The 25,519-nt window shown below is 42.0% G+C and overlaps 1 protein-coding gene across 1 annotated transcript in view; it reads left to right on the top strand.

Moving 5' to 3' along the window:
• The window catches only part of CC2D2A (coiled-coil and C2 domain containing 2A), a gene marked incomplete at its 3' end in the record, with an annotated part of 108,649 nt that overhangs the window by 3,880 nt on the left and 79,250 nt on the right, over nucleotides 1-25,519 (top strand). The window contains exons 3-8 of the mRNA XM_080697344.1: nucleotides 1,682-1,805; nucleotides 19,066-19,154; nucleotides 19,469-19,570; nucleotides 21,825-21,926; nucleotides 22,574-22,747; nucleotides 25,058-25,220. Of these exons, the coding sequence (XP_080553470.1) occupies nucleotides 1,682-1,805; nucleotides 19,066-19,154; nucleotides 19,469-19,570; nucleotides 21,825-21,926; nucleotides 22,574-22,747; nucleotides 25,058-25,220 (754 nt within the window). The remainder of the gene's footprint in view (nucleotides 1-1,681; nucleotides 1,806-19,065; nucleotides 19,155-19,468; nucleotides 19,571-21,824; nucleotides 21,927-22,573; nucleotides 22,748-25,057; nucleotides 25,221-25,519) is intronic.

Raw genomic sequence — 25,519 nt, 5'->3', positions numbered from 1 at the left:
TTGGGTGACAACTTTTGGCGGGCTCTGGGGACTCAAGTAAGGCAAGGATACAGACGGATGGCCCAGTGTGTTAGACCCTGTTGTGGGGGCTTATATAGAGATAATTCTCATAGCAAGGAGTATTTTGCCTTTTAACTTTTCTCCTATCTCCTGAGAGCAGAGCCCAGAGAAGCCCGGCAGTCATCACTGATAGCCCTGAGGTAGCACGGGCGGTAGATGGCAGTGTAGGATTACAAATTTTGGGAACTCCCTCATTCTCCAGTTCCAAGCCGGAATTCCTCTTCTGTCTGAGTCAGAGGCCAATTCCCAGCTCCGGGCTTATTGGCTGTCCCTCCCCCCACCTCCCTGCAGACTTCCCCTCTTAGGCTGGGAGCGTCGCCTGCAAGATAAACATTCTCCAGGTAACTCAAGCCCCTTGGAAAGGAGCTGTGGTCCTCTGAGAAGGGAAGGGAGGGAGGGAAGGGGCCACAGCGGATGAGCGACTTGCCTGGGACAATCAAGAGCCCGCTGGGGAGAGGAAAGCAGCGCCATTTTGAGCCAGCCATCACGTGATGAAGCTGCCCGGAGAGAGAGGGTTGGACAGGGCAGGCGGGAAAGGGACCCAGAGAGCCAGGAAGGGGAGGAACAATGTCCCTCCCTCCCAGCTTCTCCTGGCTCTGCACACTGCCCTGGGCGAGCCGGGCAGAGGGGCTGCTGGCTGCCTTTCCTGCAGGCGGGGATGATCGGGGAGGGCTCCGGGTGGAGAGGAGCTGCCCAGCCAGGAGGGCTAGTCTCCAGCCACTCTTAGGGAACCAGAAAGACTGACAGCCAGACTTGCACCACAGAGCTTTAACCCTTTCCGGAGGGGTGAAGCCTGCTGCTCTGCTCTAAAGCCCTGGACAGGAGACACTGTGGTGACAGGAAGAAGGATTTTATCTAGAGTCAGAGGCACAGTGAGCCACAGGTGACCAGGGTGAGGCTGCTCAGAATCCTGGACTGGACAGGAGAAAGGGCCGGGGATGGAGAGCAGGATACAGTACCTCTCCACTGCTGAGCATGTGTGCGCCAGGCTTCCAACTTATGGCGACATACCTGGCATTGAACGTGTCCTAGAGCCCCGATGCCCAAGGATGGTTTGATTCAGATGCCTCAGGCTCCCCCCGGGTCGCCTAGTTAAATCAGAATTGCTGTGCTTCTCACTACACCACCCAAGTGGTCACATTTTACAGCCGACAAAGCCATGCACAAAACTTAACTAACTTGCCCCAAGCCCGCAGGTGATCTGAGTTTGGCGGCAAGTCTCAGCCCGTCCCGCCACGGAGGTATCATCGCCAATTCCACTCTCTTGTGTCCTTGAGAATTTGGGGAGCACAGCAGAAGCTACACTCGGAGGTATCCAAAGTATGGATTCCATATTTGCCCCAGATTAGGCAATGACGTGGAACAACTTTTTCCAGTCTATTTGGAGTTACACGGGAATTATTCAATTATGCTTTTCTGCAGAGCTCTCACCTAGAAAGAGTGAAAATAATCATCTGGTATTGGAACGTGGCCGTCATTTATGAAAAACCTAGGAAAGTTGTTTAGGGCTGGCCCTGCTTTCCGATGGGGGTCCCCCACAATGACTCGGGGACATAGCTGTCCTGGCCAAAATTATACGAAGGCCCTGGGCATCTCTGAAATTCTGCTCTTCTGTTCACAGCCTCCAACCGCTGGCTCCCCAGAGATGGTGTCAGAAAAATCCCACCTTGGCTCCCAGCAGGAGCCCAGCCAGGAAGAGCCCGAGACCCACCTCCTGAGCATGACTGCCCGGCGGGGACCGCGGAGTAAGTGTCCCTCAGCTCCATTCAGCTGGTCTTTACCAACTGCCTACTGTGAGCTCAGCGCAGGGTGACATGGGATACTAGTTTTCACGCGTGGTTACAGCTGTTTCACCCCACTTCACTACCACCCAGCCATCTTAATCATTTTCTAGGTTAGCGTTCACCTAGGAGACAGGACACATAGCATAGGAATCATTAATTAAAACAGAAATAGTTCAGATAATAAAATGTATAGAAATTCATAGGAGGAGAACATATTTAGGGGAATTGAATATGCCCACCAGATGGGACTTGGATGTTGGAGAGAGTGAAGGAAGTTCTGAGGCTGTGGGTGGCTTTGCCCCTTAGGTCACTGATGCCCAATCCCTGCACACTCCTCCTCCCCTTCCAAGGGCCTCGGTGTGGGTCGTACAGCCTTTGTTCTTCCCGGTACAAGGAACATCATTATCTGCCCCTGGCAGGGAAAGCGCTCAACTGTCACTGTTTGCTTTTCATAAAAAGTGGATTAGACAAGAGGAGAAATCTGCGACACTTTTTCGATTGTTCCATAATAGTTATTCTATTTCACTGTGGCAGAGCTGAGGAATAAGAAACGGAGGGAAATTGGCGGGCTTTGGAAGCAGACTCATCTGAGGTCCAACCCGAAGAAAACTGTGGTTTCTGTTGAAAAGCAAAGATATAGTGAGAGCTGTAAGGAGTTGGGGAAAACAGAACAAGAATTTATCCAATAGAGCTGTTTCTTTGTTTTAAAATACTCACAATTAAATTTATAGATTGGGGATAATAGTGACCTTTTAGCAACTACGAATATGGAATGTCTTTCCATTTGTTTCATCTTCCTTAATTACACTCAGCAATGTTTTATAGTTTTCAGTATACCAATCTTTCATCGCCTTGGTGGGTTTACTCCTAAGTATTTTTATATTATTGCAAATGGAATTGTCTCTTTAATTTTACTTTTATTGCTTGTATTGGTATATACAAATGCAACTAATTTTTATGTGTGAGTTTTATATCCTGCAACGGTGCTGAATTTATGTCTTCATTCTAATAGGTTTTTGTGGGATCTTTAGATTAGTGCGTATATAAGATCGTGTCATCTGTGAGCAGGGATTATTTTACTTCATCCTTTCCAGTATGGGTGACTTTTATTTGTTTTTCTTGCCTAATTGCTTTGGATGAGTCTTCCGTATTAAGCTGAATAGAAGTGCCAAGAGCAATCATCTTTGCCTTGTTTCAGATCTTAGAAGAAAAGCTTGGGTTTTTTCATTGACTATGGGGTTAGCTGTAGGGTTTTCATGGTCCCATTATTATACTGAAGAAGTTTTCTTCTATTTCTAGCTTACTGGATTTTTTTTATCAAGAAAAAGTGTTGGATTTTGGTAAATGTGTTTTCTGTACCAGCTTGGATCATTATGTGGCTTTGGTCCTCAATTCTGCTAATGTGATACATTGCCTTGATTGACTTTTGTGTTAAACCATCCCTGTACTCCTCTTTTTTAAAAGTTAAGGGATAGTTGCTGTGTTTGCAAGTGAGCCTGCTACCCTGCACTGGAGATAATAGTATGTAAATGAATCATGATGCTTTCCCTTATGACCAATTTATAAACCTGCTTACCTACATTTTCCCAAGGGAAACTTCAAATTCAATACTCTTCCCAGTCCTAACAAGAAGGCAGATAGTCACAAACTGATGCGAGAAAGCTTTGAAAACTTTTTACTTATCTGAGGCCTTTTTACTCCTGAAATAGGGTAGGGGATAGACAGATCAATGGACACATAAGTAGACAAAAAAAATGAGACAGAAATCTGACAACCTTGAACTCTGAGAACTTAAGACCATGTTCTGAGCTAGGGAACACTTGGGCCAGCACTGTGCTAAGGTCTTTATGTCTATTATATTATTCAATATAATTAAATAGGAGTGTTTGAACACGGCTATTGCCAGCCATTGTTTTATACATTAGGAGATTAAGGTCTGATGAAAATCAACAGCTGGAAGTGGCTGAGCCAGAATTCAAGCACTAATCTGCAACCTCCAGACCCAGGACCTTACTCTCTGTACCTTAGTGCCTTCTACACCCACAGATTTAACCATGGTTAAATTTAACCCTGGTTTACAGGTTTACAGTTGCAGTAGTAGTCCCCAGCAGTGGTCCTTGGAAACCCATAAAAGTTTTCTTCTCTCTCTCTCTCTCTCTCTCTCTCTCTCTCTCTCTCTCTCTCTCTGTCTTGCGCACCTTATCCCTCTCCCTCTCTCTTGCCTTCTCCCTCCCTTTCTCCCTCCCTCTCTCTTTCTCTCTTGGTACAGAGAGTTGAACCCAGGGACATTCTACTCCGAGCTACACCCAGCTCTTTTTATTTTTTGTTTTAAAACAGGACCTCCCTAGGTTGCTGAGGTTATTGCTTTATTACTGAGACTGGCCCCAAACTTGCAATCCTGTCTCAGCATCCCATCACACCCAGCAATGGAAGACTCTTAATAAGAGACATAAAGCCAGTCGAGAGTCTTCACTTGATTGTCATTCTGGCTCTCTCTCATTTTCTTCCCCTAAAGAATGGCATTAATTTAGATCATTCCTCATGCTTCCCTTCCCTGGAAAAACTCCTTTTCCTAATGGTTTTCTGTTCATTTTGTTTTCCTGCGTGTGTGTGTGTGTGTGTGTGTGTGTGTGTGTGTGTGTGTGTGTGTGTTTATTCTAGCTACTCATCATCCAAACATCAGCATATACATGGCACCCCCTTTGGAAAGCATCTCCAAGCCCAATGGGCTGACTAGACCTCTCTGTGCTCCGTGCCCCTACCATCTGTGAGTATCTGAAGTCGTCTTTATCAGTGCTGCCACCACATACCTAAAGTTCCTGCGGGTGAGGACCGGCTCAGCCGGCCTCGCACACTGCTAACACACAGGTGTGTCACGCCTCCGCCCAGCCTCTCTGTTCTTCCTCCAGGCCCTCTCTGGCTCAGGCGTGCTCGCTTACCACCCTGAGCAGCATGCCCGCCACGTTCTTCCCAGCCAGTCTGCCCATCTGGATCCAGATGTTTGATTCCTTGCTTGGCTTTTTACTTTGCAAATGTCTCCTGGGTCTGGGCTGCCACTCAGCGCTAGCAGCCCAGCCCCTCGCCTTGAACCTGTGACCCTCTGTCACATTGCACGGGGCTCCAAGTGTTGTCACGGTCAGGGTGCATTTGAAAACTGAAAATCCGGCGTCCCTGACCTGACCACATGGCCTTCCAGTCTGTACGAGAGGCACCACCCACTGATGAACAACAGCTCAAATCCAGGCAGTGAAGGCTTGGGCTTCTAATTTGCTAATCAAACAGAGATATAGTCGTGACATTCCAAATAAAGACGGCATTCACTGAACGTGTACTAGTTCCAAGTCAAATAAACGTCGAGTTTAAGAGTGTACATACCCCCTCCATGATTCCATCTTGCACCAGCCCTGAAGGGAGTCACTATCAGCCATTAAATACTTTCTTATGAACATAAATCCCTTCGTTACTAACATCTGCTTTTCATTTATTCATACTAGTTTCTCTGATTAAAGTCTCATTTTAGAGCCAATTTCCCAGTACTGGTTGAAAAGAAAGTTCAGAATCCAGTGAAATGTGATGTAAATAAAAAGAGAATTAATTTTTAGGCATTCTTTTCAACAAAAGTTATCAAGAAACGAATGTTATGAAGGACAGAATGAGGTCCCCAGCAGAGCTGCCTGAGGGAGCGGGGTCCTGGGAGAGACCGGCAAGTCCAGCTGCTGGAGAGTGTGAGGAGCCTTCTAGTGAGAAGAGGCACACACCGAGGAATTCAGGAGGCGCCCAGAGTGCAGCAGTGCCACACTTCACTACCACACATGGTACCCGGAGGACTAAGTTAAAGTACTTCCTCACATGGCACTTGGAGGACTGAGTTAGAATATTACCCCCACACAGGACTCGGAGACTAAGTTAAAACACTACCTCACATGGTACTCAGTACTCTTAAAGTACTAAGACACACATAAATAAATGTTACCTGTAATTATTAGTTCAAAGGAAAGGCATGAACCGACTTTCTCCTCTAGCCATAGGTACAGTTCCCTGGCTTTCTTTTAACAACTTTCTTCACAGAAAAACTTCTCCAGACTCACTATTTCCCCATGTTTGTCTCCATTCTCATCTGGGACAGAGTTCCATCGAGCACATCCACCAAAAACGCCCTTGCTGAGGTCACCAGTGAATCGCTCATCACTAAATTCAGTAGTGCTCGGACCTGGTCGTGTGCTGCACACACAGGACCTGAGCGCGCTCACCGCTCCCCCCTGCTTTCTTATTTTAGCTCTGCTTCTGTTGGCGCAGCGGAGCTGCCCATCATACTGAGTTCAGCGCGATAGGAGCGTCCACGTACACAGCGCCCGTGCGTTTCCCTCCAGATCTGCCATCCCTAAGATCAAAACTGGCATCGACAGCTTCACGGATCCAGACTCCCTTTCCCTCCCCCAGGCCCCGTCCTCTGTTCTCTTGCTCTCTCTCCTCAGTGTTTCCTATTTTCTCTCTAATGTCCAGGTATGAGAAGAAACACAGGCCCGTTCACTTTCTGAGTCAGGCTAATCTCATTTAGCGTAATATTCTCTAGTTCCATCTATTTTCTTGCAAGTGAGGTAATTTTGTTCTTTATGATGGCTGAGTAAAATTCCACCATATGAATGCATGTATGTATGTGTGTATGTATATATGTGTGTATGTATGTATGCATGCGTGTATGTATGTATGTATGTACGTGTGTATGTATGCATGCACGTATGTATACATGTATGTGTGTGCGTGTGTGCATGCATGCATGCATGCATGCATATATGTAAGTATATATGTATGTGTATATGTGTATATGTATACATGCATGTGTGCATGTATGTGTGTATGTATGTATGTGTGTGTGCATGCATGCATGCATATGTATGTATGTATGTGTAATCAGTTTCATAATCCGTTCATCTGCTGACAGACACCTCAGCTGGTTCTCTAGTTTGCTGTCGTGGGTTGTGCTGCTAATCCTGGCTGTCTCTCCGTCCTGCTTTTTGACTCAGCTCTCATGATTCCACCCACCTGGTGCTCTTTCTCCTTTACCGCTGCACCTCTCTGTCACCTTTGAGGAGTATCAGTCACATCCCAGCCACTCAGTTGGCAGCCCAGGCTCAGGGCGGGGTCTTCTTCTCTCTATGAACATTCTTTATTGTTGTCTTCTCAAGATTTTAATTTCTATCTCTATGCTGACCAATCCCAAATTCATCTCCTGCCTGGACCTCTCCCACTCTGCATATGTACTACCTACCTGTGCAGCGTTCACTTTTGTACATCTAGTAAAACAATTCATATTTTTAGTAGTGTTAAGAAACAGTGGACAGTGGTGCACTCCTGTGATTATAGTACTTGGGAGACTGAGATGGGAGGATCACAGGTTTGAGACCAGCCTCAGCAATATAGAGAGACCCTGTTTCAAAATAAAAAGTAATTTAAAAAAGGGGTTGGGGAAGCCAGGTGTGGTGGAGCCAGGCCTATAATCCCAGTACTTGGGAGACTTGAGATAGGAGGATCATGAATTTCAGTTCAGCCTCAAAAACTTAGGGAGACCCTGTTTCAAAATAAAGAATAAAAACTAGGGCTGGAAGTATAGTTCAGAGGTAGAATGCCCCTGGGTTCCATCCCCAGTACTGTAAAAAAAAAAAAAAAAAAGACTGAGGAATCTAGGCATGGTGATACATGCTTATTATTTATTTGGGAGGTTGAAACAGGAGGATCACAGTTTGGGGTTGGGAATATAGCTCAGAGTTAGAACACCCCTGAATATAATCCCCAGTACCCCCAAATATATGTATATGTGTGTATATATAGAGGGAGTATATGTATGTATATATAGAGAGATGTGTGTATATATATATATATATACACACACACATATATACATATATATTCTTACTGAAATAATGCTACATGTCACAAATCTTACCCATTATAAATAAAATTTAGTGATTTAAAAAAATATATATAGACTCTTGTAATATCACCACAATCAAATTTTAGAACATTTTTATAACCCCCAAAAGTTCCTTTGTGCCTACCATCTCCAATCCCACCACTAACCCTAGGCAGTGATCTGTTTTCTATCCCTAAAATATTAACTTTTCTTGACAGTCCTTGTAAATAGAAACATATACTATGCAGAAATTTCCATCTGTCTTCTTTCACTTAGCATAATGTTTTTTGAGTTTTATAAATGTGGCGTGTATCCATGCTAAGTTCCGTTTTATTTCTGAATTATATTTCGTCATATGGCCATTCCGTGTTTGGTTTATTTGTTCATCTATTGATGGGAATCAGGATTATGTTGATTTTCTAACTATGTAAATAGTGTTTCTATGAACTCTAGCAACATGTCTTTTTGTGGACTTTTAGGTTTTTATTCTCTTAGGAAGATTCCTCTGGGTCCCATAAATTTATGTTTAATTTTTAAAGACATCTGTTTCACAAAGTGGCTGTATTATTACTTTCCCAACAATGTGTATGAAAGTCAGTTTCTCCTCATGCTTGCCAACACTTGGTCCTATCTGTCTTTAATTACAGTGTTTCCCTCATACACAGGAGTTATGTTCCAATAGCCCTAGAGGATGCCTGAAGTCACAGATAGTATTGAACACATTATGTCTTATCTTAATTATAACTACTACAATAAGTTTAATTTACAAATTAGGCACAATTAAGAGATGAACAAAAATATAATAACTAATCATAAAATGAAATGTTAATAATGTGCCATTATAGGTGTTATGTGAATATGCTCTCTTTCTCCCTCTGAAAATATCTTACTGTTTTGTAAATCTTAGCAACCTCAGCATGTATTTTTTCCTTTCCTGATTAAGTTGAGAACGTTGACCTGCCCTCTTAAGGAAGCACTTCACAGCTTCTCCATGGCACGTTCAAATGGCCGGCCTCACCACTCTTGCACTTTGGGGTCATGATTAAGTAAAATAAGGGTCATTTGCACGCAAGTTCTGTGACACTGCCTGTCAATCTGATAACAATACAGCTAAGTGACTAGTGGGCTGGAAGTCATGTCTTGTGCAGGATGAAGCTGGATGACAGGGGATGTTATCACACTACTCAGAGAAGCATGCAATTTAAAACTACTGAGCTGGGCATTGTGGAGCATGTCTGGAATCCCAGTGCTTAGGAGCATGAGACAGGAGGATCACAGGTTCAAGGACAGCCTCAGCAAGTAGCGAGACTCCTATCAACCCTGTGAGACCTTGTTTCAAAATATAAAAACAAAAATAAGGCTCGGGGTATAGCTTGGAGGTAGAATGCCCTTGGGTTCAATTCTCAGTAACAAAACTGAATGAATGAATGAATGAATGAATGAATGAATAAAAAATAAATAGATAAATAAATAAAACATATGCACTGATTATTTCTTATGTTTTTCATTTAGTATTTTGGACTGTGGTTAGCCACAGGTGACTGAAACTGCAGATAAGGGGGAAACACTATCTAGTCTTTATGGTGGCTATATAGTGGTATCTTATTAAATTTTTTACTTATATTTTCTTAATAATTAATGATTTTTAGTATTTTTCATGTTATGATTAGCCCTTTGTATATCTTCTTAATAAAATTTCTATTTAAGCTTTTTTGTTTTACTATAAAACTATAACAGTTCCTCATATAGTCTAGTTACAAGTGCTTGATCACATACATAATTTGCAAATATTTTCTATAAGTCCATGACTTGTCTTTTCATTTTCTCAATGGTGTGCTTGAAATATTAATGTTTTTAATTTTTTTTTTTTTTTTTGCGGGTCTGGGGATGAAACCCAGGGGCATTCGACCTCCGAGCTACACCCCCTGCCCTATTGTTTATCTTTTATTTTGAAACCAGGTCTCACTGAGTTGCAGAGGGCCTCACTAAGTAACTGAGGCTGTCCGCAAACCACGATCCTCCGGTCTCAGCTTCCCACATGCTGGGATTACAAGTGTGTGCCACCATGCCTGGCTAATGTTTTTAATTTTGACGAACTCAAATTCATCATTTTTAACTATGCTTTTGGGCTGTATTTATAAATTATTTACCCAACTCAAGCTCGTGAAATTTTCTTTCTCTGTTTTCTTCTAGAAAGTTTATTGTTTTTGCTCTTGCATTTAGTTGGGCTTATAGTCAATTTTAAGATAACTGAAACTTGACTCAGCTGAAGCTAAGCCTCTGATCTCATCCAACACAAACCTATTCTTCCTACAGTCTTCCCCATCTTACCAAATGGACATTTCAGTTTTTCTATTACTTGGCTTAAATTTCTAAGTCATCCTTGACTCCTGTCTTTCTGTCTGCCTACATCAAATCATCACCAAGTTCTTCAGAAGAGATCTAAACTGTGACCTCTCCACACCGCCACCACCAGCTACCACCCTGAACCAGGCAGCTTTTTCTCCAAAGATTGCAGATGATGTCCTGGCTGATGTCTTAGTTTTCAGTCTTCTCTCTCTTTTGATCCAGAAGCCAAGGCAATCTTATTAAAATAAGGTCATGTGACTCCTGTTTATAGCCTTCAATGGCTCTCAGCTCATTACTGAGGCCACATGATATAGGGTGACTTACACAGCATGGTTCCCCTTCCTCTATGGCTTGATGTCATAACATTCCATTCCACATATGTACATGCATATATATCTGTCTATATTCATCCCATCCTTGACCACTTCGTGAGTCTCTGGAAGGCCTGCATGAGGCCCCTTGCCCTGTGCTGCCACCGCAATGATGGTGGAACACTGGTTTCTTCCAGCCTGATGATCCCAAGCCTGGGAGATCTTGAAGCTCAAGGAAATGGAAGAGACAGAAGACAGGGCAGAATCTCAAGGTCCAAACACCTCTCCATCCGGAGACCTGTCCCAGAATAAGGACCCCCAGAATTTCAATTAACTAAAATGAAAAGGCAATTGAGACTTTAAGAGCAAGACTCCAGGAGACCTAGATAAGAAGAAAGAAACCAGAGCCAGCCCCCAGAGCCCCTCAGCCAATCCCAGTTATCAGCAGTGCCAGAGCTCGGGCTCCAGGGAGAGTCTGCTTATGCTAGTTCTCTTTGACTTTCTTTTTTCTGTAGTAAAGCTTTCATAAGTGATACTAGTCTATTTCATAAGAATTAGAAAGCCATGGGAAAGAAAGAAAATAATTATCCACATTCTTGTACCCTAGTGACACCCACCCTTAGCCTTTGGGGTCTTTTCCTTGCCCTGAGATTCTTCTGCCTGGAGGTGGGGGAAAGCCCTGTGTCCCCAGGGCATTGACTGTGGCTTGGAGGATATCCTAGGTCTTTACCTCAGATTTTCCACCTAATTACAGTTTTCCTCTTAAGCCCTCAGGATGTGGTCTCTATTCCGCTCCAATTTTTGCTAATCAAGTCAAGTTGGCTTCTGTCCCACACTCTTCTCCAACTCCCTATTTACATTCCATCCCCAGGATCTTTCAAGAAGGGGAGGGGGAATAATTTTGTGGTGGCCTTTGAGCCTCAAGAGTTAGAGGCAGACGTAGAAGATGGCTCAGGCTGGCATTCTCTCAAACCTTTTCTCTGCTTTGCCCTCTAAGAATAATGAAATACTGGTTTCCCATTATATATTTTTTAATTGCTATGCATTTATTATCAGACATTTTAATGTCAAAGATTTAATTTCTAGCCTATTATAAATATTCAGGATTAAAAATAAGATGGGCATGGTGGTGCATGCCTATAATTTCAGTACTTGGGAGGCTGAGGCAGAAGAATCACAGGTTGGAGCCCAGCCTCAACAACTTAGCAAAGTCCTCAGCAATTTAGTGAGAACCTGTTTCAAAATAAAACATAAGAGCTGAGCGTGGTGGCACACACTCATAATCCCAGTACTTGGGAGGCTAAGACAGGAGGATTGCAGTTTAAGGCCTCAGCTACTTAGTGAGACCCTTCACAACTTAGTGAGACCCTGTTTCAAAATAAAGAAAAAAAAATAGGGCTGGGGGTATAGCTTGGAGGTAGAATGCCCCTGGGTTCAATCCCCAGCACCACACACACACAAAAATAAATATATAAATAAATAAAACATAAAAAAAAATCTTGGGAGTATGGCTTGGAAGTAGAACAGAAATGGTTTCAATCTCCACGGCCCCCCAAAAAAATTATCTTAAAAAAAATAAAATACAAAGCCAGGTGTTGGTGGCACATGCTTGTAATCCCAGTACTTGGGAGGCTGAGACAGGAGGATCATAGATCCATAGCCAGCCGCAGCTACTTAGTGAGGCCCTCTGCAACTTAGTGAGTCCTTGTTTCAAAATACAAAATTAAAAAAAAAAAAAGCAGGCTGTGGGGGTGGTGGTGGTGGCTCAGAGGTAGAATGCCTCTGGGTCCTATCCCTAGTACCACAAAAATAAATAAATAAATAAATAAATAAATAAATAAATAAATAAATAATAAAATAAATCTTTACCAATTTTAAGGTTTCCCAAAGGAGTCTAAACATCACAGTGATTTAACAACCATCACCATATATTTTAGAAATAATAAACAAGCTCTTCCATAACAGTTGGAAAATGTATACCATTCCCTTTTTTCTCAAATTCTTTCATTTCACTTCCCCTAAAAAAATTGTATATATTTTTATGTGTAAAAGTCTTGATTCACCCTGATAACAAATTGAAATTTTTATTGAGCTATATGACTTATCAGTAAAATAAAATCAATAAAAAGTAGAAATACTGTAAAATTGACACAAGTTATTAATGATAGGCTAAATAAAATCTTTGAGAAGCCTATTCTTTGTCTCAAGTAAAAAGGTAGAAGAAAGAGATAATTAAACAGGAATCACCATCATGTTTGCCTGTTCCACAATCTGTGTGAATTCACATAGTACCAATTAAAATCCCAAACGACTGTTTCTGATTCCATGGAGAGTCTCTGGGGAGTCCTCGTGTGACACATGCCTGCACCTGCTCTGGTCTAGGCGTATGCGTCTCAGCACAATGTCCAACTAGAATGCTGGGATTTCTGCAAAGATTGGGGAACATGGGGGGATCCTGGAATGCTGGAGTCATGACCTTAGAAAACCCCACTTCCCAAAGCTAAGAAGACAATGGCAAGAGTTGTCAAAATTAACTTAAAAAAAAAAAAAAAGTAAAAAGTTGTTAAAAAAAAAAACACAAGATTACCTAAAAGCTGTACTAATTTATACTTCCACCAACAGTATGTAAAGGTTCCTATTTCCCCACATCTTCACCAGCATTTACTGTTGCTTGTATTTTTGATGATTGCCATTCTAACTGGCGAGATGGGATCTTGTGTAGTTTTGATTTGCGTTGCCCTACTCGCTGACGATGTTGAACATTTCTTCATTTTGTATTGGCCATTTGAATTTCTTCTTTTGAGAAGTGTCTATTCATTTCAATTACCCATTTTTGATTGAGTTATTTTTTTTCTAGTGGTTTTTAAAGCCCGTTATATATATTCTAAATATTAATCCTCTATCAGAGGAGTAAGTAGCAAAGATTTTCTCCCCATTCTGCTGGCTCTCTCTTCGGACTCTTGACTGTTTCCTTTGCTGTGTATAAGCTTTTTAATTTGATAGTATCTCATTTATTGATAAAAAAGGAGAATTAATGAAGGAAACAGTTCAAATAATGTTATGTGCATACATGAAGGTATCATTACCAATCTCACATTTATGGGGGTGGGAGGGAGGCAGAGTGGTTTCAAGAAGGAAACATACCAAGGGCTGTGTGCATGTGTGCTTCTATCGCTTTGCCCCTCACTATAATGTTTAATTCTGATGCACCAATAAAATATTAAAACCTTACAATAAAGAAAAATATATTCATATAAAAAGAAATTAACAAAAGGTTTGCAATAATCCAAGTAGTATTTATTTAAGAAAGGCAGCTGAACCAAATCTCGATAGAAACAGTGAGCATTGCGGCCTAGTACTTTGGCCTAATCACTTTGGTAACTGGAAAACCACGATCTTGCAGTCCTTATACATTCAGAGCTCCCCAAAAGTCTTATCTCCTGCCGAGCATGGTGGCTCATACTTGTAATCCCAGCACTTGGGAGGCTGAGACAGGAGGATCATGGTTTGCAGACAGCCTCAGCTACTACTTAGGCCCTCCACAACTTAGTGAGACTCTGTTTCAAAATAAAGAATGAAAAATAGAGCTGGGAGTATAGCTTAGAAGTAGAATGCCCCTGGGTTCAATCCCCAGTACAGAAAACAAACAAACAAAAAAAAAACTATTCCTATCTCCCAAGAATTGTCACCACTTGACCTGTATATTTTAGTTCACTGTAAAGCTCTTATCTTAGGGATTTCTATTTATTTGAACTGAATCAGAGCTCACTCTCTGACAACTGGACATTTCTGGGAAACAATGATCTGTAGTTATTTGGCACAACAGCTACGAAAGTTGGCATTACATTTGGGGTTTAAAAGAAATTGATGAAAAATCTTTTTTTTTTTTTTTTTTAAATGGAGAATGAAAGGTCCATAGGTGGCTTTGAAAAACCCTAACATTTCAATTTCTGCATGCCCAGGAAAGACTTGAGAAGTCTCAGGGCTTTTTTCCTTGGCTGACTTTAAAGCTCTATACAACCCACATTTGGGAGAAAGTATCTCTATCTCATAAGGGGATCATATCGAGAGCATACAAAGCCAATAATCTCATGTTGAAATCGACTGAAGACTTTCTCCAAGAAAGATGTACAACTGGCTGACAAGCACAAGAAAATCAGATGTTCAGCATTATTAGCCATTGGGAAATGGAAATTAAAACCACAATTGGATATTATTTCACCCTCACTAAGATGGCTGTAGCAGTAGTAGTAGTAATAATAATAATAAATGATAACGAGTGTTGGCAAGGACCTGGAAAAGTAGAATTCTTATGCATAGCTAAGGAGAAAGTCAAAAGGCATTGGCCAGTTTGGAAAACATTTCTTTAATTCCTCAAAAAGTTAAAAATAGAGTTAGCATATAACTCAATAATTCAATAACTAGATCTATACCTCAAAGTTAAAAACAGAGTTAGCGTATAACTCAATAATTCAATAACTAGATCTCTACCTCAAAGAATTGAAAACATATGTCCACACACTTACTTGTTCACAATTTTTGAGAGCAACATTATTCATAACAGCCCAAAAGTGAAAACTAGCGAAATGTCTGTCAACTGATGAATAGATTAAAGGCATTAAATTATACACTTTAAAAGCATCAACTTTGTGGTATATGACTTATCTCTCAATAAAACTCTTATTTTAAAAAAGGGGAGCCATCAGGATTCTGGAACACAACCAGTTGGGGATTTAAGATGAGAAAAATAGAAAATTATTTCAAAATGCAATTTGATTAGGAGCATGTGGTTGCAGTTTTTGATGGGTCGGGTAAGAGGAAATGGAAAGTGTCCACATTTTATTAAGCCTGTAAGGAGAGAGAAATGGGGTACTGTGAGTGGGTGATGGGAAAGCAGAGAGACTGCATAGATCTGGAAGCCCTTGCAAGCATGAGGCCAATGTCAACGTGGGAAGGAGTGTAGGGTGCTGAACCTGAGTCTCTTCCTGCCTCTAATCAAAAACATCATGTCCAAGAAACCCACATACGTGCACACTGTGTATATATTTTAATAGCATGTTCTGAAATTCCCTCATGATCCTTTAAGTTATTGCATGCCCCAAATCCTTAGTAACTTTACAAATTATTTCTCTAAAATTATTATTTATAAATAGCAATTCTCTTCCAGTTAGTATGACAAATAAGTTACAAATTATTTCCCATGCATTTGAGGATACGGGAACTTTATTCATGCCAGATTTTCTTTGCTGTGTTAGTGAGCTATTTTTTGAACATGCTTCTTCATGTAAATGTGAAATCACACCCTTTCCCAAGCCAGGCAGATCCGATCTCCTCCTCGGAGCTGGATGGCGGAGCCAGTGTGAGATCATGTGGTGCTTAGTAATGAGGGGGAATAACTGACAATAAATGAGGGGAAAAATGTCTTTTGAGGCCTGTCTTCCTATTTCCAGCTGTTTAGAGAAACTGTCACATTTTACCAAGATAAAAAATAAAAGTAATTGATCCTAAAGGCTTTTATGCCGAGGACATAAATGATGTGCCATGTTAGTGAGATCATCTTAAAGAAGCCATGTCATCATCCGATTTCACCCAAGGAGGATGAGGATTCTATTTACCTGAACTGAAGCAGAGCTCATGCTGTGACCACAGGACACTTCTGGGAAACAGTAAATAGCAGTTACATTTCCTTTGTTTGAAATCCTTACTTTATAATAATAATAATTATTGTTATTATTATTATTATTTATTATTATTATTTTTGCGGGTCTGGGGATGGAACCCAGGGGCATTCTACCTCCAAGCTATACCTCCAGCCCTATTTTTTATTCTTTATTTGGAAACAGGGTCTCGCTGAGTTGAAAAGAGCCTCACTAAGTAGCCGAGGCTGGCCACGAATCGGATCCTCCTGTCTCAGCCTCCCAAATGCTGGGATTACAAGCGTGCGCCACCACGCCCAGCTGAAATACTTTTTTAAGTGTGATGTCCCCGAAGTCCTCTCAGTTGCTCTTTATGCCCCTCCTTCACTGCAATATACCTGGAACAAAAGTCCTCAGCACAATCCCATCCTTGCCTTGAAGCTGATCATATCCCAGCTAGGAGATAATATGTGACCAAGCGGTTGTGCAGACCAGAGGTAGAAACCCTTAGAGCTTCTAACTGTCTTTTACTAGCATATGTGTGTGCGCATCACACACACAGAGAGACAGAGAAAGAGACAGAGAGACAGAGAGAGACAGAGTGTCTTTTACTAGCATACGTGTGTGCTCATCACACACACAGACAGACAGAGACAGACAGAGAGAGACAGAGAGACAGAGAGACAGAGAGAGAATAGAAAGAAAAAAAAAGAAAAAATCATTTAAAAACTGGGTGCCAAGAGATAACAAGGAGGGACAGAAAGCAGAAGCCTCGTTTTAGGTCGGGGAACCTGCTCTGTCAGATGCGATGACAGCGGTGGGTATGTGATGACTTGATTCTTTTTTCTTGAGTTTAAAAAGAATGCCAAAGGCGATTTTCTGGAGCTGATAGAAAGTTTCTTCAAGGACTTTGAACCTCAGCATACACATCCAAGACTATCATCATTACCACGAATATTCTGAGTATCCATATAAGTATTACATACATGAGTGATTGCGGGCATAGTATTAATGTGATTTTACATTCTTCTGTTGCACAAAAAGAAGAAGGCACAACCCAAGACACAGGGTGGCCATGCTGCTGAAAAAGGCTTTTCAGCCCGTGATGACTGTCTGTGTTTGCAGAAAGCAGGTGCTGGGAGCCTGCGAACCCACTGGCGTCTTTGTCTCTCTTCTCTCTGCTACTCTTCCTCCTAGCTCTTCTCCTATGCCCTACCTTTTAGCCCGCATCCCGTCACAGTGCCGTCAGTGTCAGGACCTAATCTTGCAGCCTTCTCTCCCTCGGGAAACAGTCTTTTCTCCAACCTCCAGCTCTACCTGGTCCACATATGCCCCAGTTTTTTTTACCTGTGGGCTTGGCCCCTGCCCCCGGGCTCAGTGTCCTGGACAAGCAACTGAGGCTCATCCTGGCTTCTGACAAATTCTTCCTGGTACTCCAGGGCTGGCTGTCCCTCCTCATTCACCACCCTGACCACCTCAGGTACTTTTTCCTTCTTTCTGTAGGCAGCCAACCTGAATGTGTTCCAGTCACTTTGATGATACCATGATTCTGATTCAGTAGGCCTGGGTGTGGCCTGAAATTTGTGTATCTAACAAGTTTCTACCCTAGTGGAGTGATGCAGGAGTCTAAGGGCGGGAGATCTGATGAATGAAATACTTCCGTTGACACGATAAACTTATACAAAATGATCAATGCCAATCTCAAGATCTTGTACAGGAAAGGAGAGGGAGTTGAGAGGGACCCGAAGGAAGCTCTCCAAGTGTTGTGCGCATGCGTGTCCCTATCTCTGAACTTCCTAGTGTGTGATTATAATGCACCAATAAAAGTAACAAAGAAGTTTCTAGGTGCTTCTGCTGTTGCTCCTCTAAACCATTCACTGGCCCCTACCTGCCCATCACCACATGGTCCTCTTGTATTTTATTATTTTCTGTGGCCTCTCACACTAACTACCAGCAACCCTCTTTCCGCTCTGTCTCACACTAGGACATCCTAGCTGGTCCCTCAGCCATTCTACCCATGCCATCTTATAACCTGTAGCCAGGTGCAGTCCTGAAAAAGCTGTCAACGGCAACTCTCTCCTTCCCCACTTCCTTAAAGTCTTCTGCACTACTTGGAGGACATGGTCAAGTCTCCTTCATGGGACATCAGAGGCTCCCATCCCATAACCCCAAACTCAGCAATCTCATTTCCTCCCTTATCCCAGTGGAGACTCCCTGCTCCAACCAGGCTAATGTTCATGACTCTATTTTATGTCCATCTCTGTTTTAATGGTGCAGAGCATCAGGGAGCCCAGAACTGGACCCGATCCCAAGCATTCTGCTTCCCAGGTGTGTGATGGTGAAGCCAGTCATGGAGCGTACAGAGTTTCAGAATTTTGTCTTCACAAGACCGAGTGAAGACACCTGGGCCATGGAGATTGATGAGAAAGGGCATGTGAGATTGTCACAGTGTCTCACACTCAGTAGCTGTCATGCATGGTCCAGGGTGTTGACGTCTGTGTTAAAAAAATATACAAATGTTTTTGTATACAAAAATATACAAAATATTTTCTCTATCATAGAGCCCAGGTGTATGACATAGTCCTGTTTTAAAAAAAAAGTTTCTCTGGTAACAGTGAAAGTTAAATCCTGAAACTCATTACCTGAGAACCCTACTTCTCAAATCAGCAAATTTGAGAGTCTCTTCCCAAAGGAATTGAGTTGGTAAGAGTTTCTGTGCCCTGAATAGTTATCTGTTATTCATTTTATTCTTAGTTAAACCAAGGTACCAGGCCCTGGCAGGACCAAGGTTTCAAGGTTTTACCATCCATGTCAACGAACCCGAGATGTGTACTTAGTAGGTCAAAGGAAAGAAAAGGTTATCAGCATTGTCTCCTGTTTGCTTATGTGAAGCTCTGAATTGGCAAAATAAAATTGCATTCTCTCATTTTTTTAAGTTTAATTTTCTCTTCGAAAAAGAAATGTTTAAAACAAAATTCTTCTCTTTCTTTCTTTCTTTTTTTTTTCTTCTTAAGGCTTACCTCCAATCCCTTCAGCTTCCAGAACGGGCTTTGCAGAATTTTCCATGAGGGAACGGATGCGGGAGAAACTTCAAGCCGCACGGGTGAGAGAAATCATAAGAACATTGTATTCCCTGCTGATTGTGGTATTTTAGGGCCGTCTAGCTTGCTTTGCGTGGATTTGAATACCCTTCGATTTATTTTTTCGATTCTCAATGTTAATGCCGTCTCTTGCATTGACACAGATGAAAATTGTGCTTGACAATTAATGCCATTCTTCCAACCTGGGGCCCCACTCCGATCCCTTGAAGAGGTATAATGTCTGTTTTTCCCTGATTGCTCTCTGCAGAGATGGTGACTGAGGTTTTCATAGCGTTCCTGATGTTATGTAGCAGTCATTTTCTGTTTCATTCTTTAGTCCAAGGCAGAAAGTGCATTGCTGCAGGAAATTCCCACCCCACGACCCAGGCGCCTACGAAGTCCCAGTGAGAGAGAAGTGGAGACAGAATTTGGCACCGAGGTGAGTAGTAGACTATTAAGCTACTTTGACATGTAGCTTCTCTGTTCTCTGGACCTTCGTACTCTTTTCTGTAACACAGGGATAGTATCAGAGACTAATTCTTTATATTGTCGGTGGATTAAAAGAGTTAAAACATGTTAGTAGTGTTTTGGACAATTCCTGGCACTTAGTTAACACTCTCTAAGTATGTGGCATTGTTAGAGGCTGTGGTCAGATTGAAAAGGAAAAACCAGTTGGGAATACTTTGAGGGGTAATACAAGTTTACCAACACAAAACAATGCTTAATCTCTCTTGCTTTTAATCTCCCTTTTTATTCAGAAAACTTGGAATAAAAAAACAAATGTAATCTCCCAGAACACAGAAGCATCAAGGTAGTAATCCACAACAACTTGATATGACGCCAAATTTTTTTTTTCCACCTGTGGCCCTGGTTACCATCCAGGTGATGCAGCGTCTGATCCTTTAACACCACCTTCCTGTTGTTCAGCCAGCAAGTATTCAAGGCTCCTGCCTGCCTGCCAGGGATCCAGCAGGCTCTGAATACACAGTGATGACAATCCTAGCCTGCCTTTGAGGAGATCAGTGGGGGTAGGAGACATTTTAATAACCAATGGGGATATAGGGTCACTCAGTTCTGCGGTGGGTGCCATTAAAAGCCCATCCAAGCCGGGTGTGGTGGCGCACGCCTGTAATCCCCGCGCTTGGGAGGCAGAGACAGGAGGATCGCGCAGGTTCGAAGCCAGCTGCGCGCGATGGCTTAGGAGACCCTGTTTCCAGATAAAAATGTAAAAATAGGTCTGGGAGTGCAGCCCAGAGGTAGAAGGGTTTCCAGGAACCCCAGTACCACCAAAATAATAATAATAAATAGTAATAAAAATTTAAAAATGGGTCTGGGAATGTAGACCGGAGGTAGAAGGGCTTCCAGGAACCCCAGTACCACACACACACACAAAAAAGCCCATCCAAATAGTACTTAACCTTAGCCTTGGGATCAGGGTATATAAAATTTGAAGTATCTTGGATTAGGTGATGGTTTTCTTAGATATACCCAAAGCACAAGTAACAAAAAAGTAAATATATACATTGGACTTCATCAAAATAAAAAACTTTTGTGCTTCAAAGAAAACTATCAAGAAAAAGATGACACAGAGGAGGAATATATTTGCAAATCATATATCTTGATTAATACTGAGCTCAATATATTAAGACTGAAAATTTGAGATGTCTGCAAGACAGTTGTCTTTGTGGTATTGAAAATATTAATTAATACTTTAGAAGAGAGCTCAGGATTAAAACTAATATACTTTGTAATCAAGCCATAGAAGAACTGTCACATCAGTGAGTACATATTAGGCATCCTTAGCCTGCAGATCTGAAATTGGGAATCTCTAAAACCCAAAACATTTTGAGTATAAATATAATACTACAGATGGAAAATTTCATACTTGGCCTTATGTGCTGAGTTACAGTCAAAATACAGGTGCATTAAAAACTGTGTATAATTACCTTCAAGCTATGTACTTAAGGTATATGAAACATAAATGAATTTTGTGTTTAGACTTCGGTCCTCTTTCCAAAACAGCTCCCCCTATATTTATCTTCATATATTATTTATTTATATATGTATATGTATATATATATATGTATATATATATGTATATATGTGTATATCTATATGATATATATTATTTGTGTATATCCATATGATATATATTTGTATATATCTATATGATATCTCTAAGATCATATGCATGTTTATGTTATGAAACATACATGGATGAGACTCTTCTGGTCCCAAGCATGTCAGTACCTGCATAGACAGAAGGCTGAGCTCACCAATGTGGACAGCAGGTTCTGAGGCTCCGTGAGGACAGGTCCGTGCCCTGGAGGATGTCTATATATTAGATTTTTTTTTATAATTAGGGATTATTGATGCTTTTCTTTATAGACTGGAAAAGATCTTGTGTGACATGAACTCTATGGATCTACAGGAAATAACACTTTTCATTGTAGGGTTTATTGAGTATAAAATTTTATATTTTTTTAGTCCTGAGAAAGTCAGGGTTGAGTAAGAAAATACTCAGCAACCTTAACCTTCAAGAATATTTGGAGTCTGTAAGCGTTTCGTTCCTCTGGAATGAGGAGGGGCTTCAGTGGTCAGAATAGAAGTCCTCGGAGAGGTAGCCCTCGATCTAACGCATCCTTACATTCTTGACTTAGATGGTTTATCTGTCACTGCTTCCATTCACACAGCCAGGGAAAGAGGTGAAAGAAAGTCAACAAGAACATGATTCTCAGAGTTATCTAAGAGTAAAGTTCCGCGATACAGAACGAAAAATCAAGTCGAAACCCCAGGTGAGAGAACCTGTCATTTAAAGTCATCTTTTTGTCTTTTTTAAAAACATCTAATAAGAGATGGCCATCTACATACCTCACTTCTGTTACCATGTTGCATGCAAAAAAAAAATAAGAAGAAGAAATGGTCCTGCTTTCAAAATTCCTACACTCTAGTGAAGGAATTAGAAACTGCTGCATTTGGGTAAAGGGTGCGTGGAAAGCAGAAAATGTCAGTAATGAGAAAAAATGCTGCACCAGCTTTCATTATAAAGGAGGAAACTAACTCGAGAGTATTTCTCAGAAATAAAATCATCTCAGCATTGGCCTATAGAACGATGGATCTGGGGATTTTTGGCATATTAATAATCTTTCTAAAGCTTTTATTACTCTAAACGATATATTTATATGCTTACTGGAATGGAAATAATTGCTGGGTTTGAAAAGGAACTAATTAGCGTTAATTATTTTAAAAGGCCCCCAATTGGTAGTTGCACTTGTTAAAATTCATTACCAGCCAGTCATCCAGTAAGACACAGTGCAATACAAGGACCATATAGTTAGGGGCCTAACTGTGCCAGGAAGCCTTCGCCTCGAGCCAACGGTGCGTTCATTGTGCAGAGCCCACTCTGCATCTGAAATTGCTGTTGCCCTTGGCTTCTCCGTAGGCTCCACCTGGTTTCCCTTCTGCAGAGGAGGCCTATAACTTCTTCACATTCAGCTTCGATCCCGAACCAGAAGAACCAGAGGAAAAGCCAAGAGTGAAAGCTAGAGGCAGAGCTGAACAAGAAGAGGAGGGAGAAGAGGAGGAAGAACCACCTATGCAAGGAGGAGGCACAATGGTAAACATACCAGAATGTTCCAAAGTTTTGTTTAGTTGACATATTTCTGCGCTCAACCTGTGACTCCTCCCTGGAGAAATACCTCCCAGAAATGCATTTTCTTACCTAGGTCTACGGGATCATGGGAATACTTTCGCATATTCTATGGTGCTTGCTTTGCAAGTATATTCAGCTTGCTCTGGCTCGGGTCTCTTGGGAGACTTCAGACGGGACGGTCAAGGCTGCAGGCACCTTGAAGGCTGGGCTGAGCCTGGGGGCTTGCTGGCCGGGTGGCTCATCCGCCTCCGCCATGGAGACCTTCCCATGATAGAACCAGAGTGTTCTCAAGATAGGACAGCAGGCTTCTCTAAAGTAAAGGATCTGAGAGAGAACAGGAGGAGCAAGTCTCAGTGCCTTTTAGAACCTATGACAAAAGACGCGCGGTGCTGCACCCGCCATATTCTACTTATTAGAAGCAAGTTTCGAAGGACAGTATATTCTCAAAGGGAGGAGACGTAGATTCCGCCTTTGGAAGGCAGACGTGTCAGCTCGTAGGCATCTTCTGTGGTCATATTCCTGCCTCCAAAGGATCCTTCGCCCTTCCTCTTGTCTCTTCACTGTGTCTCTAAACTGTCCTTTTACTTTTATTTAACATTATTTTATTATTAAATAGTAAAGAACTTCTATCAGTAATAACTTTATCACTAAAACTTTACTTCCATAAAACTATGTAGCCAATGAATTAAAGTCACTATGAAGCTGGGCGTGGTGGCACACACTTGTAATCCCAGCATTTGGGAGGCTGAGACAGGAGGATCCCGGTTCACCGCCAGCCTCATCCACTTTGTGAGGCCCTCTGAAACTCCATGAGACCCTGTTTCAAAATAAAAAATAAAAAAATAGGGCTGGGGTGTAACTCGGAGGTAGAATAGCCCCTGAGTTCCATCCCCAGCACCAAATAAAATAAAGTCACTATGATTTTTTATCTTTTCATAATTTTAATACCTCCATTGGTGCATTGAAACTGTACATCATAATGGGGTTCAAAGTGATAGAATCCTACTTGCGCACAGCTTTGTCTTCCTTCCACACCCGACTCCGCCCCTGCCCCTGACTCCTCATGCATGTTAGAGAGATTGGTTATGACACTTTCAAACGCAGATGTAGCGTTATTTGAACTGTCTCCTTCACCTAACTGCCCTTTTAAATTCTGCCCACTTTGGAGCCCCCCATCTGCAGTTCCCACTCTGGTCGGCCCAGACACTTTTTAACTATTTCCATACTCATAGTGGATTTAAGTCTTTCGGGACAGTTGAAGACCATCCGGAGGCCTTGGCCGGCTTCCCTCTTCTGTCGTCTCTTCCTTCGTCTCCGTCGGCCCTTGCTCTCCAAAGCAGAAGGGCAGCAGGTCAAGGCAAATTACACACTGCAACTGGGGATCACTGCTTTTCTGATGTTTTGGTCGCTCTATCTCTCAGCTATGCAGTGAGCACGGTTTCCATGGAGACTGTCTTTCCCTTCTTCACATAAATGGGGAAGAAATATTTGGAGCAGGTAGCGAGTCTGCCGCTCTTGTCTTCAGCTACGCCATAGTCTTCACCACATAGGAAAGACATTGTTTAAATATGGGAGCCAGGTTTAAACCTTTAAAAGAGGAGAAAGATAAAAAGAAGAAGGAGAAGGGAAAAAGGAGGAAGAAAATGTTGGAATAGACCTCAACATATCATAGCCCCTGAGCTTAGAATCTTTGCCTGCATAATTTTAATTTGATCCTTGCAAAGTCCTAAGAGGTAAGCTGTATCAGTATGTCCATGTTACAGTGGAAAAACTTAAGGAGCAGGAGGTTAAAGAAGTCCCCTGCTGTCCCCCCAGCTGCAGAAGTTGCAGCTAGAATTTAAAACCAGGCCATCTGAGGAGAGCGTGGAGCTGCCACCCCTATATAATCACTGCCTGGGTCCTCGGGTCAGTGCCGGATGGAAGGTCAAATGTCACATGACTCACGAGCCCAAGTTCTTTACATACATGTCAACAGTTAAGTGCCTTCCCAGGAAGCTGGATTTGTTAGGATTTTGATTGCTTTGCTTTTCTCTTCGGAGCCAGCTCTTCCCATTCTGACATTTTCCAGGTGTGTAGAATAGTAAAAAAAAAAAAGTACTAATAAAAGCCCACTTGTTAAATATGAAAGGTAATAGTTGTATGCTTTCTTTAAAAGAAAAAGATAATTGTTTGTTTTAAGGCATGTTAAGTTTGATGAGCTCAGTATAGCTAATTATTGTCCTAAGTAAACCAAGGATCTCGGCATGATTTTGTTTTTGTTTTAACCTTGGGCAGGATGAGGAAGAGCTGCTTAATGATGAAGATGCTGGAGAGTTCCTTTTGGGCTTAGCTCACGCAGCTGACGATTTTGTGGCAGTCAGACCCGCGGATTATGAAGGTGATCGTGTTTGGCTGCAGAAGGAAAAAGAACTCTTCTTCATACCGAGTAGGCTGACAGGTACCTGCGCTTCTTAATCTGCACATCTCCCTTCTCCTACAGATGAAATATGGCTGATAAGTAAGGATGGCTTATTCCCAGAACTGATTCCAGTTTCTAATCTGATTTCATAATCAAGGAAATTATCTTCAGACAAAAGAATACAGACCGTGAGGAAAATCCATTCCACAAATGCTCATTTACTGAGTAGCAGAAGAAACACCTGGGTACTGTGTTGGGGCCCCTCATCAAATCTGTTTTCAGTTCTGGAAGCCAAAAATGTGTGAGACCCTGCAATTTAGACTGGGCAAAGTTTCTCA

Source organism: Muscardinus avellanarius (assembly GCF_963383645.1).
Source record: "Muscardinus avellanarius genome assembly, chromosome: 6".
NCBI lineage: Eukaryota > Metazoa > Chordata > Mammalia > Rodentia > Gliridae > Muscardinus > Muscardinus avellanarius.
This window is presented reverse-complemented; position numbering and strand designations above follow the sequence as displayed.